Source organism: Ochlerotatus camptorhynchus, unplaced genomic scaffold, assembly GCF_037179485.1.
Source record: "Ochlerotatus camptorhynchus isolate MF236.1 unplaced genomic scaffold, CSIRO-AGI_Acam_v1.1 ptg000569l, whole genome shotgun sequence".
Taxonomy (NCBI): domain Eukaryota; kingdom Metazoa; phylum Arthropoda; class Insecta; order Diptera; family Culicidae; genus Ochlerotatus; species Ochlerotatus camptorhynchus.
In genome coordinates, this window is record NW_027041050.1 from 1816332 (window position 1) to 1834066 (window position 17735).

General features: G+C 45.2%; 1 protein-coding gene across 3 annotated transcripts in view; it reads left to right on the forward strand.

The window, feature by feature from the left end:
* The window catches only part of LOC135713576 (lysM and putative peptidoglycan-binding domain-containing protein 1-like), a 56545-nt gene extending 46498 nt beyond the window's left edge, over positions 1–10047 (forward strand). For all 3 annotated transcript variants that reach the window (XM_065236706.1, XM_065236707.1, XM_065236708.1), the window contains exon 3: positions 7847–10047. In XM_065236706.1, the coding sequence (XP_065092778.1) occupies positions 7847–8491 (645 nt within the window). In that variant the 3' untranslated portion in view covers positions 8492–10047. The remainder of the gene's footprint in view (positions 1–7846) is intronic.
* Positions 10048–17735: the final 7688 nt, after the last annotated feature.

Here is a 17735-nt window from a genome sequence, read left to right on the forward strand (position 1 = left end):
TCTATATATGCCTCGCACTCGAGAGGAGAGATAAAATTTGATTGCCCACATGTAGAGTGTATATAGGTTTTGCTGTTTATTCTGGTGGTGCTAAATTTATGTAGGCAGGGTACCCATTTCGCGGATAAATCCTAACAAAATACATACCTAGTAGTTTCCTAATCGGAAAAGATGGGAATTCGAAATCACAATTGAACTATTAGCGATTAGGCTAACTGTAGGATGTACCTATAAGAAAGTGTTTTACAAATTCATTCAGGGTTACTGTCTGATAAAATTTCCAATGTATTGTTGTATGATCCCTTTAAAAAAAGTTGTGATGAAAATTACTTGCATAGGTACCTACTTACAATTCAAAATGACCAACACGTGGAATCCAAACTAACATTTTTAACTATAGAATAGTTTATACAGGCAAAAATTGGCTTCCAACATTTCACAGAAACCGATTTCGCAGAAAGACCATTTTACGGTGAACTCTTGTTTGTATTCCCTACAAAGTTGCTTCATAACACTCCAAGAAATCTCGGAAAATCATAATTAAATTTTCTTCAAGAATTCAATCAAATTTTACTTCATAATTCTCCTTAAAAATTTTCTTAATTTTTTCGCATATTCGGCAGATATTTCCCGTGGAAGGTAGCCGCTTCAAAAGGATCTTGAATCTCTTTTCATAATTCTTTGAAATTTTGCTCAAATTTATCTCGAAATGCTCTTCTGAATTCTATTGTAAATTTCTATAGATTTTTTTAGCATTCGCTAAATAGTTAAAGGCATTGCGTATGCTGTCCGGGATTCCGTTATGGACTTGGATGTTCTGGAAGCAGGGGCAGTTCACGACCATTATAGTGTTGCAAGCGTCGCACCACTTCCGAAAAGAGGTAGCGCTACCCATATTATGGGTTACTCGGGTGTGTCCAGGTCGGTGCCGAGATAAGACCTGTTGTTCCCGTCGACTCGTAGTGTCCTTCCATTTGAAGATGTCACCCTTTATTTTCCCTAAGAACGGTCCTCTTTTTGTAACCCACTGTAGGTTCCAGGCGTCTCTAAGGGTTGCTTTCACCCATGTTTTAATGGCTGAACTGGGAACACATGGGGTAGTCATCTGACCGGATGGTCCGCTTCGCATGAGGTGTTCGGCGGTGCGGTCTTTTGTATTGGATTCAGGGATGTTTACGAATTCAAGGCATATAGAACGTTGGCAGCCTTGGAGCCGTCCGTGAAGCGGTGTTGAAAAATTGCTTATTTAGTTCTGAGTATCTCCGATAGGTGGCTGTGCATAGCGCGATTATTGTTCCCTACCCCAAACCGCTTGGCAATCGAAATGTCAACGTGAAGTGTTGGTTCTGTCCATCCTCTGGCTCCGATCCAGCTTAACCTAGACACGGGTGGGAGCTCCTGATAGACCAGGCTTCCTAGGGCTCTATTCGCCTCTCTGAGGAAGGTTCCTAGTGGCCTTTTCTAGGTAACTGGATGCTCTGCAGCTCAACGTTTCGACGATTTGATATTGAAACGGTTCACATGGAACATGGAGAGGCAAGTTAGTTCAATCCCATAAAATATTCTACTGTTTACGGTGGTTTAACGCTTTCACTATTTCGCCATTTGACGTTTTCATGACGTGATATTGCAGTTACTAAAAACGAACCTTTCGCTTCGAAAGTTAAACTAAGAATGTTTTATTGAACAATATTTTACATATGGTGCTGAGAATGGAGACACTTGAAGCCACTATGTATTTTCGCTATTTACTCGATCGTTGGTGATCGATACCAAGAGTGGGAAAGAATGAACCAAAGTGTTATTTGACACTTCTGCCTTTTGGTGAGAATTGCTGAATGCGTTTCGTTCAATTCATCGAACTCATTTATGCATTGCATTGCTCAAATGGGTTCGATGACTGAAAAAGGTTTTTTGGAATAGCTTGTCTCGTCGCGGCATGGTGCCACTTATGAGACCAGCAAATATAGCAAGCGTGGGAAGTTGCTGACATATTTGATGCACATGTTACAGTGGCCTTGGCTACCTTTAGTAGGATCTCTCTGTTGCTGCTGCGGTTTAGTCGCGTGCGGCAATTAGATTTAGTGTCAGTAAAGTGTGCGTTGAACCTCAGCTTCCGGTCCAGGCGCACTCCAAGAACCTGGATGGTCTATTTGTTGGGTATCAGAATGTTGTTCACTAAGATGTTCGTTGGTAGCGGCCGATGGCGGGAGCGGCATAGATAGGAAACCACGCTCTTTTCTGAGGACAATACGAAGCCGGCCCTGAAGGCCCATCTTGAAATGATACAGCAGCTTGTAATTTTCGTGTCAGTAAGCCGATAAAAGCTGGGATTATTCCCAGCTGCCGCATGGTTCCGTGAAGAAAGGAAAGGGATACCCGATCAAAAGCGTGATCGAGATCGTAGCTTATCAGTTTCCCTTTTCGTTTCCTCGCTATCAGCTGTGCAATACGATCTTTCAGAGAAAGACTGGCTTCGAAGATTGAGTGCCCTTCGTTTGAACATTTTTGTGCATCACTCAATACGCGAATTTTAAAGTCCGCATTCAGAAGGCTGATCGGGCGGTATCCTCGAGCGGTATTTGCCGTTCTTCTCTTTCGTACCAACACGATTACTCCGTTGGCAAATTCAGAGGGAAACTCCGTTGTCATAGCCTCGTTAAATACAAGGTTCAGCTCTCGGTGGATGACGTCGAATGTACGTTGGTAGAATTCGACAGGTAACCCATCGCTTCCCGTAGCCTTCCTTTTAGCTGATGTACGAATAGATGACAAAATCTCTGATGTTGTTATCTCAGCCAGGCAAGAGTCGTTGCTGTCGTCGTTTTCGGGTACCACTCTCTCGCATTGGAAGGAGTGCTGTGTTTCCTCATCTTCCTCTGTCACAATGTAGTGTCTAAAACTTCGTTGTTTTCGCCACGTGCCGTTGATACGTATAAAGTTCTGCGAGAAAGTGCGCTGGTGAGCAAGTATTTTTGCTTTCACGCGATTGATGGTGACCATCATCGCTGGATTAAGGAAATATCCATCATACGCTTGCTGAAGCTGTACATACAGCCATTGGTGTTGTGCATGAAACTCACTGTATGCCTCGTGAGATTTCCATCGAAAAAAGGACTGGATTTTCGGTTTAGCGTAGGATAACCACCACGTGATAAGTTCGGATAATTTCGTCTTTGTCGGGTCACATATTGCCATCTGATCTGGAACTCGTCAACATTCTCTGCTGTCAGAAGATGGGGACGTAATGACCAATAACCGCGACCAGGTTCGCTGGTCGATGCTGGAGAGGCATATTCTCGAAGTAAGCGCTTTGTGGTTAGTGAAAGAGTCCATGGCTGACGTACATGCGATCCAGTCTGGAGACGGAGTTGTGCGTGATATATGTGGGCGAGGTGGTCGTAGAATACAATTTTACCCAGACGTCGCTGAGTTGCAGTTGTTGTATGGTGGACTGCAGAGCAGGACTGTTATTGAAACCCGACGCATCACATGATCGCAGCACACAATTGAAGTCGCTAGCGAGCAGTATATTTTCGGTGTTGTGCGCAGATAGAAAGCTATCGTATTATTAAGGTGTATTCAGATCTGAGCGATATTTCACGCGCGGAGAAAGATTTTGCGAAGGTACGAGAGGGAGAAAAGCACTAGTTGTCTCTCTCATTCCAACGCAAATTTTGCTCCGCTCCGCTAATAAACGCTCAGATCTGAATACACCTTTAAAAAACGCTCTCGTTTGGCACGCATAGCTGTGTCCGACGGTGCGTACACTACCGATCATAAGTTTAAGGATGGGGGTGTCCATGAACCATGCCAATTTGTTTTGTTCAATGATCTCTCATTTTACGTTCAATTTTCGATCTCCAAAGGTTATTTGAATGGTACTTACCTTACCAATCAGACTAAGGCCTTGTTGTCCTCTGCTGTCCGAAGAAGCCGTCTCCACTCTACTCGATCCATGGCCACACTTTGCCAGCCTCGTAATCTGCGAAGGGTCCGCAACTCGCCTTCTACTTGGTCGATCCACCTTGCCCGCTGCGCGCCTCTTCTTCTTGTTCCTGTTGAGTCGCTTTCTAGAACAATTTTCACTGGGTCGTCGTGCGGCATTCTTACGACGTGCCCAGCCCACCGTAGTCGCCCAATTTTTGCAATGTGGACGATGGATGGTTCTCCCAGCAGCTGGTGCAATTCGTGGTTCATCCGCCTCTTCCACGTTCCGTCATCCATCTGCACTCCACCGTAGATGGTACGCAACACCTTCCGTTCGAAAACACCAATGGTCCTCCACGAGCATAGTCCAGGTCTCGTGGCCGTAGAGGACCACCGGTCTAATCAGTGTCTTGTAGACAGTCCACTGCGTGCGGCGGCGAATTTTATTCGACCGGAGCGTCCCCCGGAGTCCAAAGTAGGCACGATTCCCTGCCATAATGCGTCTTTGAATTTCTCTGCTGGTATCATTTTCGGCGGTCACCAGTGAGCCCAAATACACGAACTCATCTCGGGGTGGGAGGCTAACATTGTCTTCCCTAGAACCTCTTCCTTTCATGTATTTTGTCTTTGATGCGTTGATGGCAAGTCCAATCCGCCTAGCTTCAGCCTTCAGTCTGATGTACGTTTCCGCCATCGTCTCAAAGTTCCGTGCCATGATGTCAATGTCATCGGCGAAGCCAAGAAGCTGGATGGACTTCCTGAAGATCGTGCCACCCAGCTCTTCTGATCACACCTTCTAACGCGATGTTGAATAGCAGACACGAAAGTCCATCACCTTGCCGTAACCCTCTTCGAGATTCAAAATGACTTGAGAGTGTCCCCGATACTCGAACAACGCACATCCCTCGATCCATCTTCGCCTTGACCAATCGCGTCAGTTTATCCGGAAATCCATACTCGTGCATAATCTGCCATAGCTGATCTCGATCGATTGTGTCGTATGCGGATTTGAAATCGATGAACAAGTGATGTGTGCGCACGTTGTATTCGCGGCATTTCTAGTAGCATTTACCTAGTAGGCGGCGCTCAGAAGTGTGATTGCGCGGTAGTTGCAGCAATCCAACTTGTCGCCCTTTTTGTAGATCGGGCATAAGAAACCTTCCATCCACTCCTCCGGTAATATCTCCTCCTCCCAAATCCTGGCATTTACCCAGTGCAGCGCTCTAGCCAGTGCTTCACCAGGTAGTTGATCTACACCAGTTGCTTTGTTGTTGCCGACCGAGCTCCTCCTCAACTTCTTGAAGATCAGGGGCCGGTAGCCTGTCGTCTTCTGCGCATGCTCCAAGGTATGTTGCCGTGCCACCTTCGTTTTCTGCTGCTACACCGTTGAGGTGCTCGTCATAGTACTGCTTCCACCTCTCAATCACCTCACACTCGTTCGTGAGAAGGTTACCATCCAAGTCCTTGCACATATCGGCTTGCGGTACGTAGCCTTTGCGCGAAATATGTAGCTTCTCGTAGAACTTCCGTGTGTAGTTTACGCGGTACAGATTTTCCATCGCCTCGTGATCTCGTTCTTCCTGCTGACGCTTCTTCCTTCGGAAAACCGAGTTTTGTCTGTATCGCTCCACATTCAATCTCGTACGGTGTTGCAGCCCGTGCTGCATTCGTCTCCTCTACTAACAGTTTGCATTCGCCGTCAAACCAGTCATTTCTTCGGTCCGGGATTGCAGTACCTAGTGCCACTGCAGCAGTACAACCTATGACGGAACGGATTTCCCTCCAGCCATCTTCAAGAGAAGCTGCGCCAAGCTGCTCTTCCGTGGGTAGTGCAACTTCCAGCTGCTGCGCGTAGTCCTGGGCAACTCCGGCGTCCCGTAGTTGCTCAATGTTGGGTCGCGGCGTTCGACTTCGACGGGTGTTATGAACCGTCGAGAGTTTTGAGCGCATGCATACTGCAACTAGGTAGTGGTCCGAATCTATGTTCGCACTGCGGTACGTGCGGACGTTGATAATGTCGGAGAAGAATTTCCCGTCGATTAGAACGTGATCGATTTGGTTTTCTGTGTGTTGGTCAGGTGATCTCCAGGTGGCTTTGTATATATCCTTGCGGGAGAAAAAGGTACTTCGAACTACCATTCCTCGAGAGGCTGCAAAGTTCACGCATCGTTGGCCGCTGTCGTTCGATACGGCATGCAGGCTGTTTAGCCCGATTGCCGGTCTATACATTGTCTCCCGTCCTACCTGAGACGTCCCGTTACGAACAGCCGTCGTACACCTGCTCCAGCTGCGCATAGAACGCTTCTTTCTCGTCGTCGGGTCTCCCTTCGTGTGGGCAGTGCACGTTGATGATGCTGTAGTTGAAGAAACGGCCCTTAATCCTCAACTTGCACATCCTCGCGTTGATCGGCTGCCAACCGTGGTGCCACAGCTCTGATAGAAAGTAGCCGCTTGATGCCCGCTTTTCCATACCTTTTGTCCCGTCCAGCAAAGTTCCTGCAGTGCTACGACTTCGAAGTTGCGTGGTTGAAGTTCGTCATAGATTAACCTATCGCAGCCCGGGAAGCCGAGCGATTTGCAGTTCCATGTTCCGAGTTTCTAATCGTAGTCCTTATTTCGTCGCGTAGGTCTGTGTCGATTGTTCAGATTCGTATTTTTTCTTCAGTATTTGCAACTTTATGTTTTTTCCAGGGCGGCTTGTTGGGCCTGTTTCAACCTCCTGTCTCGCCGGGGGACCATCGTTCACAGCTCTGTTTAGAGTCCCACGCTGGCACTAGGACGGCGATCAGCCGCTCCTAACATGGAGAACAGACGCCGTTTTGAGCCGCACCTCCATGGTAAACAGACGCTCGGGTTTGGTGAAGCATTTCCCCTATCACCGTACTATGGTTACCGCGCCAGTGTTCCCGTCGCACCTCTTCACTTTGCTATTGCCGGACTGGCAACATTGCCCAGGCTACGCCACCCAGCTGTGTCCATGTTTTAGCTGGTAGTCGTTTGTTATCATATGACTCGGGGAGGCGTGAAGTAGGAACTTGTGAGGACCGCTCCTTCCAGGTTGTCAACTCACCGTTTTGTAGCCCAATGTTATTTGAATGGTATGAATGGTATAGCATAAGTGTTCTACTACTACTTTTATTTCAAAATTTGGCCAACCCAATTCTTCAGAGTAAACTTTGAAAAATATTTTAACTTTGGGTGAACTTTTAGCACACAAAATTTGAAAATTATATTGAACAATTTGCCTACGAGGAAAGTCCCATTCAATACCTTTCAAATGATCTAAAGAGAGCGAAAATTGGACGTAACATGACAGAGATATGAACATAACAAATTTGTCATGTTTTTTCGGGAGTGTATATATTGGCCAATGTCGTGTTTTCAACCCGGAGAGCAACAAGTCGTCCGTCCAAGCTCATCTCTTCATTGAAAAAGCGTATATACTCCTTCAGCGCTATTGCCGTCCCTCGCCTTTGATGATCCACATTTGCGACGATATTGTAGCCAGGAATGGATGCCATCGGATTTGCCACTAGTAGGTTTGTGAACCACTTCGCCACTAGCAGGAGGTTGTTGACCAGGAGTACTGGACAACGACCTGCTATCCGATGATTGTTTCGAACCCGATATGGGTATGATAGGGGCAGTGAGCGGTGGAAAATGTAATCCCGATTGTGTTTCGATCGGATTTGTTGCAGGTACCGGCATCAGCTGCTGCTGCTGCTTCTGCTTCTTCGGCGGCGAAGTTTTTGCCGGTATTGCTGCTGGCTGTTTCGTCAAAATAGGACAGAAACGTCGATTCTTCATCGATGAGACCCTCGACTCAAAACTCATTTGGCATCAAAAAAATTTAAATAATTCTTCAAAGTGTCAGAATTCTCAATTATAATTTCCTAAACGATTCTCTATTTTCCAGATGGAACAAATCCGACGCATCAACCGTCTCCTGCCGACCGATACCATCTTTCTGCGACCATTCCTGATGATTCCGGTCGCCAAGGATTCACCCTTCTATCCAACGGACCCGTCGGCCATCATCAGGCCCAGTGTCCTGTCGGTTCGGTCGGCGTCGATCGCCGGATGTCCGTCCAGTTCGTTGGCCTGTTCCACGCCATTGGATCCGGGTATCAGCGAGGAAAGCGCTATTTCGCCCGAAGAGGAAAGCCGGAAAAACATGGAAGAGTTCCTAGGCAAAATTGACTCGTCGATAGCTTCGACACGAAAGTACATTGCAGAGTCGCAGCGGAATAGTGAGTTCATCTCCAGCCAAAGCGACGATAATATTTTTAGTTCCGGTGCTAGTATGAACAGTAGTGGGTACTACTCGAAACCGAGGGCCTACTCGACGGCGTCCTCCTCGTCATCAATCTCTTCATATCAACAGTATCATTTCCATTCGTCGGGAGGCGGCGGTGCTAGTTCATCACATCACAAACGACAGAGCTCCTCTGGGAGTGCGGTTTCCGATACGAGTCAGCTGATCGTGATGACCCAAGGTAAACGGGTGCAAAGCTCCCTCCAAAAACTGGAAAAACAACAGGACGAACTATTCGAATTGTAGCAGCGACAACATCAATGGACCATGCGGTCGTCGTCCACGGAGGACGAAGAATCATCTTCATCGATAGAATTGAAAGTGCTGGTGGATTATCATCAACCGGAAGAGCATATTTTCGGTGGTGCTGCCCCCATTGGCAACCGTGCTAGCAGTTATGGCTATTATTACTATAGAAATCGTCCCTCTTATCGTCAGCTGGCGACAACGCTTGGATCTGAGTTCAAGTCGCGGATCAGCAATTTTCTCGCTTTCTTGATGCGCACAAGCGGCACCAATGAGCGACGTCAGTTGCAATATCATCGTAGTTATCACCACCGCAGCCACGAAGGAGAGTCAACCGAGGGAAAAAGTCCAATGCGACGGATATTGGACGACCGGAGCTTTAAAAATTACTGTAAGCTACCAAAGGCCAACGGGTAGAGGAGGAAACGGATGAGTAGGTAAGTAGACCATTTCCAACTGTATCCTAGAAGCGAGTCAAACAATTTAGGGACGAGAATATACACATAAGAATGTTACAGAAATCTAATATGATGGCACATTACACTTACCAACACTGATACAAAAAAAACTGATACATAATCGATGAGATTCATCCATAGAGCAATAACCCTCTGACGAAAAGGATAGTAAATTTGTTTTTTTTTTTTTTTCTTTATCGTAGTGTGTACCTATATTTATAAGAACAATACCTTATGCTTAAGCGTTATCTTCGTTGCTAACTATTCTCAAATTATGATTAGTATGTTTGCTGCACATTGCGGCAGTTTCGAAACTGTTTATAGCGTGGATTCCTTATTGCATCACATTCGAATGAATTTCGTTTTTTTTTTCTCTCGATTGGCCGGTGGTACGGTAAGCGTCACTAGCGCTACGATCAGTCTCAGCAGAGGTCGTTTGAATTTTCTGAGGCTGTAAATCTCTGGTCACATCTTGCTTCGGAAGGGAACTAATGCCGTTGGATTAGTGATGTTTTGTTGAAAATTTATTTTTATTGGAAAATCCGCCCTAAATAGAATAAAGGCAGCTTGCCAGTTTTTTGTTTGTTAAATTTTAATCTTCATCAATTTAGTTTAGCGATTGTTTCAAAATTAAGATGCTATTGTATTATCATTTTGTGATGCGCTGAGCTTTGGCAAAATGTAAAACATGAGTAGGTATATCAGTTCTTTCCAGACTACGTACCGTAAATTAAATTGCAATGAATAGAAAAATGCACCGCTGCTAGTGGCTCATGAAGGAGCTCTTTTTTCAAATACACTTACTTTTGAACGTCTTGCCACGAAATATCTTTTTCTATAACATATTTTTGGATCCACCAGACTTCTTTACTAGCAACATTAGAAAAATAAAACCATTCTACAAACCATCTTCCAGGCTTACCACACGTGATACTGACTAACCAAGTCAAACCCTTTACTAACTTACGTTTATATTAGAAATACTCAGAGGGAGAGATGGGCGGAGAGAATGTTTTGAAACAAATGAACTGCCAAAATCGGAGCCAACCGAACATTCCCATTAGAATTTGTCCGAAATTAAATTTGAGAGTATTGCAATCGAACAGAAATTCAATCATGTTTCGTGTGCTTCTCAAATTCAATTAAGTAGTTTTTGGAATCAAAAACAATATTCTGATTTTAGTTGGTTAATTAATGGCGCCAAGAAATGTGCAAAATATTGCGATGCAATCAATTCTTATTTTGCACGTAAATCGAATCAAAAATGAAAGTCATATGAAATGCTGGCTTCTAGCAAGTGTTGCAAGATAATATAGGTGCTGCCGAATTGTATTTTGTTTTCTCCACCTATCTCTCCCTCTGAGTATTTCTAGTTTGTATATAATATTTTTTTTAAAATATATTGCTGTTTATGAAGAACTCGAATAAACTATTGTATCCAAAAGTACAGTTTATTAAACCCCATAATAAACGGCATATTATTATTCAAAATGTCAAACGATTTTAGTTTTTGTTTCGAAGAAAAGAAATCTGCTGTTTTCAAATAGTGACCCTGCATAGTATTTTAAATTCACCCTTCTTACATAATTATTTTGGTGGAACTCCAATTGGTAATTTATGCCCAGTGGGTGGCGCCGAATATGATTAACTGAAACTACTTTGTTTCTTCTTCAAGGCTATTACGGTCTCAATGAATAACAGTGGTAGGCTCGAAGAAAACAAAGCTGATAGTAGGCGTATAGCACCCAATGGCCAAGAAAAAAGAACATGCATCTGCCAAAGCCCTGCGAGTGTTTCAACTTGATTCATGCCCGACATCTCATGTGAACATATCCTTCTAAATCCAGTGCACCTCGTAGATCAATAATCAAGAGTAATTGCTTGAACTGGATACACACTCGATGGTCAATATAGCAGCACACACAAATTCTATTATCGGAACACACATGTGTAGACCGCGCAGAACAATGAAATAACCAATGAGCGAAGCAAGCAAAACCAAAATGTGGATGTTGATCCAACCACACAAAAAAAAACACAAAATAAAAGTTGTTGCCTTCAGTGTTAGAAATATGAAAACATTAATATAGATTAGCGATACATCGGATAAAAATCACACGTTATTGGTTCTCTCATCATACAACATTTCACGTCTCTATCGTAATCGCATTATCGAAAATAACATAATTTTATCCACCTTCTTTCAATCTTAAAAACAAAAATGCTATTGATGTCAATTCCCCCTATTTATGCCCTTCATAATACGTATCCAAAACCGCACCTGATTTTAGAAGTTAAGTATATAGGAACTGTAAGCAAACAATCGAAATTGTGATACTTATAAGTTACTCAAGGTATTCATGAATCCTATTCGTCCCTCATAAAATGGCAATTCCTTACTCAGATCTAAGTTGTTGTGCTTTCTCCGTAAATTCTTCGGACACATGGTGCAATTTAAATTTATATAATCTTTCGTCAAATGAAACAACACAAACATACAACAACAACTTACAGCAGGAACAAAAAAAAATACAAAATGTCGAACTCAATATATAACCAAGCTTGACCCACAAAAATAGAAAGAGTCAACCTCTCGAAATAGAAGTAGGAAAATAGAAAACAATAACCTGAATATTTACATTATCTTTTCATCCAATAACTGGGGTTTGAGGCTTGTGTTGGTGCATCATTTATCTATCTAATCTGGGAAGAAGAAGGAAAACCGTAAAGGTTGGAGATTTTGAAATGAAACGGGAGCTGTTAATCAACAATAGTGAAACGAATGGCCCAACCAAAAATGTGTAGCTAAAATAATAAATCGAGCAGATAGCGTTTATAGATAGTTTGCATACATGCGAAATAATGATAGATGTTACATCAGTACAGTGGTGTGCACCGAGAGCGGATTGATCTGTTTTATGAAAGGTTTGTGTAAATCAGTGTACATACGTCTAGTGAGTGGAAATCTATTAATATACACAAATAAAATATATATGAACCGATACAACAAACTTAAGACACCGAACATTAGAGTTTGAAAAATGGGAAAGAAAGAAACTTCCTTGAAGGTACCTAAAAGATGTTTACAATATTTCTTGAGCTACGAAACTTGTTAAGTTAAATTTAAAAATATAGGTAGGACTACGTCTTTAATTTCTATACTGAGGGTACACTTTGTGAAAACCTAAAATGGAACTGGATCAATTTCAATAATTTTATCACCAATCGATCAGAAATATTTCTACGCATCTATAGCAATGCTTCCGACTGATGCTTTTCAACAAGAAACTATTGAAAAAGTTGTAATGTCACGCATTATCCAATGTACAAATACAAAGTGATAATTTTATCACTGTTTTCATGAAATAAACGTTCTTCCCTAACACAGTCGTCATAATCGAGTACCACTTGGTTGCACATATTTCTGCTTTAACCTGAAAAGATATAAAACAGCGCTGCTGTCTAGCCTCAACTCATGATCAGTGATTCTCTGCTGGATCGTCAAGCAGCACAGTTCGGTTATTGCTCGCTCTGTCGAGTTGTTCGAAAGTTTCTAGTTTGTTCCAAACGTTCGCAGTTCAATCGCGTCGTTAGTAGTGTCGGTCGCTTCGTGTGATTGGAAGACAGCGCTCCCGTTGCTGGCTCCGAGAGAAAGCGGAGAAGAAGAACAGCGTCGAGTGTAGCTTGAGTGTACGCTACTCTTCCGACCGATGTTGGGAATACCACCTCAGCCACGGTGAAGCGAATCAAGAAGAGGAAGAAAAATCAGGGCCAGTCCGATGCTAAGAGGAAGAGGAGACAACTGGCTTCTTACTCTTTTATCTCTATCTCTATCTGTATCTATCTCTATCTTACGCACTACAAATCAGCCAATCACGAGCTGGTTCGCGTTTGACAGAAAAGTGGTTCGTTTTCTCCCCCGTATTGTCTCCTCTTCTCTTAGGTCCGATGGTACGAGTGGACGTGACGATGCTACCACGACAAACGTCAGCGTCATCGGTGATTTCGGCGACGCCGTCGACAATGAGAATTCTGCCGGCCCGAATGGGGCAAAAATAAAGCTTCCTCCACTGGTGGTGAAGAAAGTGCCTCTCAACACCCTCATTGACGATTTAACATCGCTGGGCGTCACAGCTGAGTTTAAGCTCGGCAGGATCGGCACCAAGGTGATGCTCCATACGAATGTGGAGTACGAGGTGGCCGTAAAATATTTGAAGGATTCCAAGGCGGAATTCTTCACGCATGACATCCCCGGTGAGAAGCCCTTCAAGGTGATCGAAGCTGAAATCAAGGAACGGTACAAGTGTAGTAGCCGTACTACTCTTCCTTAATTCCCATGTAAAGTAGCATCCAATAATGGGCACATGACTAACATGTGTCAAAACCCAACAATATAGATTCATACTTCCAATCGCCCCAATCGCTGTCGTTCGGATGACAGAAAACTTGAAGACGTACCCGGATTGCCTTTTCCCGGTGCACTTCCAGAAAGGGACGGTGGCGCTCAATGCGCTGCAAGCCATCCGCTCGATCTACTCCATCATCGTACGGTGGGAGCCATACCGTGGCGGCCATCGTAACGTAACGCAGTGCCAGCGGTGCCTCAATTTTGAACACGGTACCCGCAACTGCAACATCAAGCCACGTTGCAGCAACTGCGCTCATGAACACGCCATGCGAATGGAGCCGTGGCGTTAAAATGCATGGTGGTGCACATCAAGGTTCCGACTGACAGTGCTCCAAACGCGAGGACGCATCCGAAAGCAGCTGGCAAGCAACAATCAACCAGGACGCAAGAAGGACAAAACCCCAGCATTCAGGACGGAGGATTTCCCGCCTCTTCGTGCTCCCCAGCAAAGACAAGCAAATTCGTGGGTGCAACCCGCCTCCCCTCAAGAAGCTTTCGGTGATTCTGCTGGACATAGATCACCACCCTCCCTGGATTCTGGAGACAATCACCAGCGCTAAACAACAACCCCAATCAGTTCTCAGTAGATGAACTGATGGAAATCTTCGCCAACATGACCGGTGCTCTTCGTAAGTGCCACAATAAGCCCGAGTAGATCCAAGTCCTCGGTAAGTTCATCATCCAGTTTGGCGTCTAAACCGCTAACTATCATCACCTGGAATGCTTGCTCGGTAAGAGCTAAACAGATTGAGCTTACCGACTTCCTCCGCAAGCACAGCATCGACGTGGGCCTTCAAACCGAGACCCATCTAAAGTCCGGCGACAGCTTCTGTTTGCCTGACCACAACATTATTCGGCTTGATCGCACCAGCTCCAGGGGGGGGGGGGGTGTTGCGGTCGTCGTCAAGAAAAGGATAAAATACCACATCTGTCCCATATCCGCACCTCTATCATCAAGGCCCTTGGTGTGGAGGTGGAGTCGTCAACTGGATACGTCCAGTTCATCGCCGTCTACTTCCCTCGACAGTGTGCCACCAGCAGTTGACTAGCGGCTAAATTCAAGAAAGACCTGTCCACCATCACCCGTACCGGTTCCCGCTTCGTAGTTGGAGGAGATCTAAACGCTCGCCATGAAGCCAGAATGGTCGTCTGCTGTTCGACCACTCACAGCATGGGCTGTACTCCGTTTGGTTTTCGGATGAGCCAACATTTATCTCACCGGCGGGCAACCCATCGACGCTAGACCTGTTCCTGACAAATACCGGCTTGTCCAAGCCTTGAACGAACTCAGCTCCGACCACCAACCGGTGGTGGCTGAACTGGGCTACAACGTGGATCCTTCTCCAAGCCTGCGCAAGGACTACCATCGCGTAAACTGGGCCCAGTTTGGGCGGGTGGTAGACAGACACATCATCGACAACCCGCCGCTTGACACCGTGGAAGACATCGACCGAGCGTTGGAGGGACTCCACCAAGCCATAACCGTGGCTGGCAAGGTGAGGTGTGCGTCCGACGAGTTTCTGTGAGGAGTAAGTTTATTGCCATTGATTCCCGCGCCCAACTCTTGATTCGCTTGAGGAATGTTCGTAGACACCAGTTCCAAAGAACCGGAGATCTAGCGAGGAAACGTGAAATGGCCGATCTGAACAAGGAGATTGCTTCCAGAGTGGTCTCACTCCGGAACGAAAGTTTCGGGTGGCTCGTCCAGAATCTGGACGACCGCTCAACGTTGCCAAGGTCCTTAAAACGAACTCCAAACCCATTCCACCACTCAAAGATGAATATGATGACGATCGGCTCATAATCACCCCTCAGGAGAAAGCAAATGCGATTGGTGAGCATATTGCCAAATCGCACTTGTTTAGCTTCAACATCCAAAGTCCGCTCGAAGTTCAGGTTGAGCAATGCGTACTCAACCTTGATTCCTCCCGTTGTGCTATCCCTCCGGAGGATAGAATCACAGTGGAAAAGATTTGCTCAGCGCTGAAATGCACCAAAACCATGAAGGCCCCCGGGTTCGACGGAAGTTGAAAAATCTCAGCATCAAGGTTCTTTCTCTGCTGGCTGCTGTCTTCAACAGATGCTTGGAACTGCACTACTTTCCAAGCATCTGGAAGGTAGCGAAAATCATACCTATCCGCAAACCCGAGAAGGACCCAACGCTAGCTTCAAGCTACAGACCAATCAGCCGAAAGGAGCACTGAGCAAATTGTTCGAGAAACTTATTCTCAATCGTTTGCTCGTTTGTCGAGGAACACAACATTCTCCTACCGGATCAGTTCGGGTTCAGGAAGGGGCACTCCTCCAATCGCCAGCTAGTACGGGTGATGAATAACATCCAAAGTAATAAAGCTGTATCCAAGTCCACAGCTATGGCCTTGCTAGACCTTGAAAAGGCGTTTGAAAATGTTTGACATGACGGACTTGTGCTTTGTAACTTCAACTTCCCATTACATCTGGCTAAAATCACCCGTAACTATCTGCAGCAAAGGTCGTTTAAGATATCGTTGAATGGTTGTCTTTCCGACACGTTTTCCATCCCAGCAGGAGTCCCGCAAGGCAGTCTGCTGGGACCCTTGCTTTACAGCATTTACACTTCCGACATTCCTCCCCTTGGAGACGGTTGTGTGTTTTTCCTGTTCGCAGATGATACCGCAATAGCCGTCAAAGGAAGGATGCCTCGCGAAATAACGAACAAGCTCCAACGATGCCTTGACGCCTTTGCTGATTATGCCACCACGTGGAAAATCAAAATCAATGCCCCAAAACATCCTCCATCGGAAATCGCCCAAACTGAAACCGGCTCCATATTGTACTGTAATCATGGATGGCACAAGGGTTGAGTGGTCTGCCGAAGTAACCTATCTCGGGATGTTGTTTGATGAAAAGCTCCTCTTCCGTTCGCATGTAGAGAAAACTATAGTCAAGTGTTCTGCCTTGGTTAGATATCTGTATCCGCTGATTTGCCGCAGATCCCGCCTCTCAAGGGTGAATAAACTGGCTGTCTACAAACAAATTATAGCACCTGCGATCCTACGCAGCTCCGGTGTGGGAATCATTTGCACAGACTCACAGGAACAAAATCCAGGTCGCTCAGAACAGAGTGCTTAGGATGATCCTTGATCGTCCCTTTGACACAAGAATTTTAGACTTCCTCCAAGAAGTGAACGTTCCAAAGTTATATTTCAAAATTGATGACATTAAGACTAGGTTTGTGCAGAAATGCAATACATCAGAACATGCTTTGATAAGCAATTTGTGTATAGTAGTTATAGGTTAGTTGTAGTTGTAAATAGTAGTTATAAGTAGACAGAGATCGATTAGGATCATAGCGGGAGTTCCACAAGGCTCCATCCTTGGTCCAACGCTCTGGAACGGGATGTACAACGGCGTGCTAACGTTAAAGCTGCCCAAAGGAGTTGATATCGTTGGCTTTGCGGATGACGTCGTCTTGACGGTAACAAGAGGTGGAAATGTTGGCAACCAAGGCGATCGACATGATTGGTAACTGAATGCAAGGAGCAAAGCTGTAGATAGCCCATCAAAAAACGGAAGTGCTATTGGTCAGTAAATGTAAAGCGGTGCACAAATCACCGCCATAGGCTCGAAGCGTGTGTTATGAAATACCTGGGAATGATAATCGATGATCGGCTAAACATCAACAGCCACGTCAAATATGCCTGCGAGAAGGCTTCAAAAGCACTCAACCATGCGAGTCGTGAGTGCGTACAGAACCTCGTCGGAAGCAGTATACGTTATCACCGGAATGATCCTTATCAGCATCACCATGGTGGAGAGAAGCCGGAAGAGTACGAAAAGTGATGAGATCGGAGTCGTTAGCTTAGTGGTAACAGGAGTGGAACACGGTGGAGAACGGTAGATGGACACATAGACTAATACCGATTCTTTCGACCTGGGTGAACATGAAACGCGGTGAAGTCAATTTCCACCTAATGCAGGAAATACCTGCATCGGTTCGGACACGCAGCGTCACCCCTCTGTCCGGAGTGTGCATAAAATGCCGGAGCATGTGGTCTTCGACTGTCCAAGGTTTGAGCCAGAGCGAAGGGAGATGCCCGTTCTTAACGTGGAGAATGTCGTCTATGAAATGTGTCGAGAGGAGGGCAATTGGAATGCCGTCAACAGAGCAGTCCCGCAGGTCATGTCAGAACTGCTGCGTTAATGGAGATAGCAACGCCAGCTAGCGCTGAGAGTATGACAAGTGCATGAGCACAACAATTTTGTTATTTTTTAAAAGTTCCCAATTGTAAGCATTATTAATATAAAACTAATTACCCTACCCCCATCAAATATTTATATTTTCTACATTTGATCCGTTAATTCTTACGTAAGATATTGATGAGACCCCTTTGCCTCC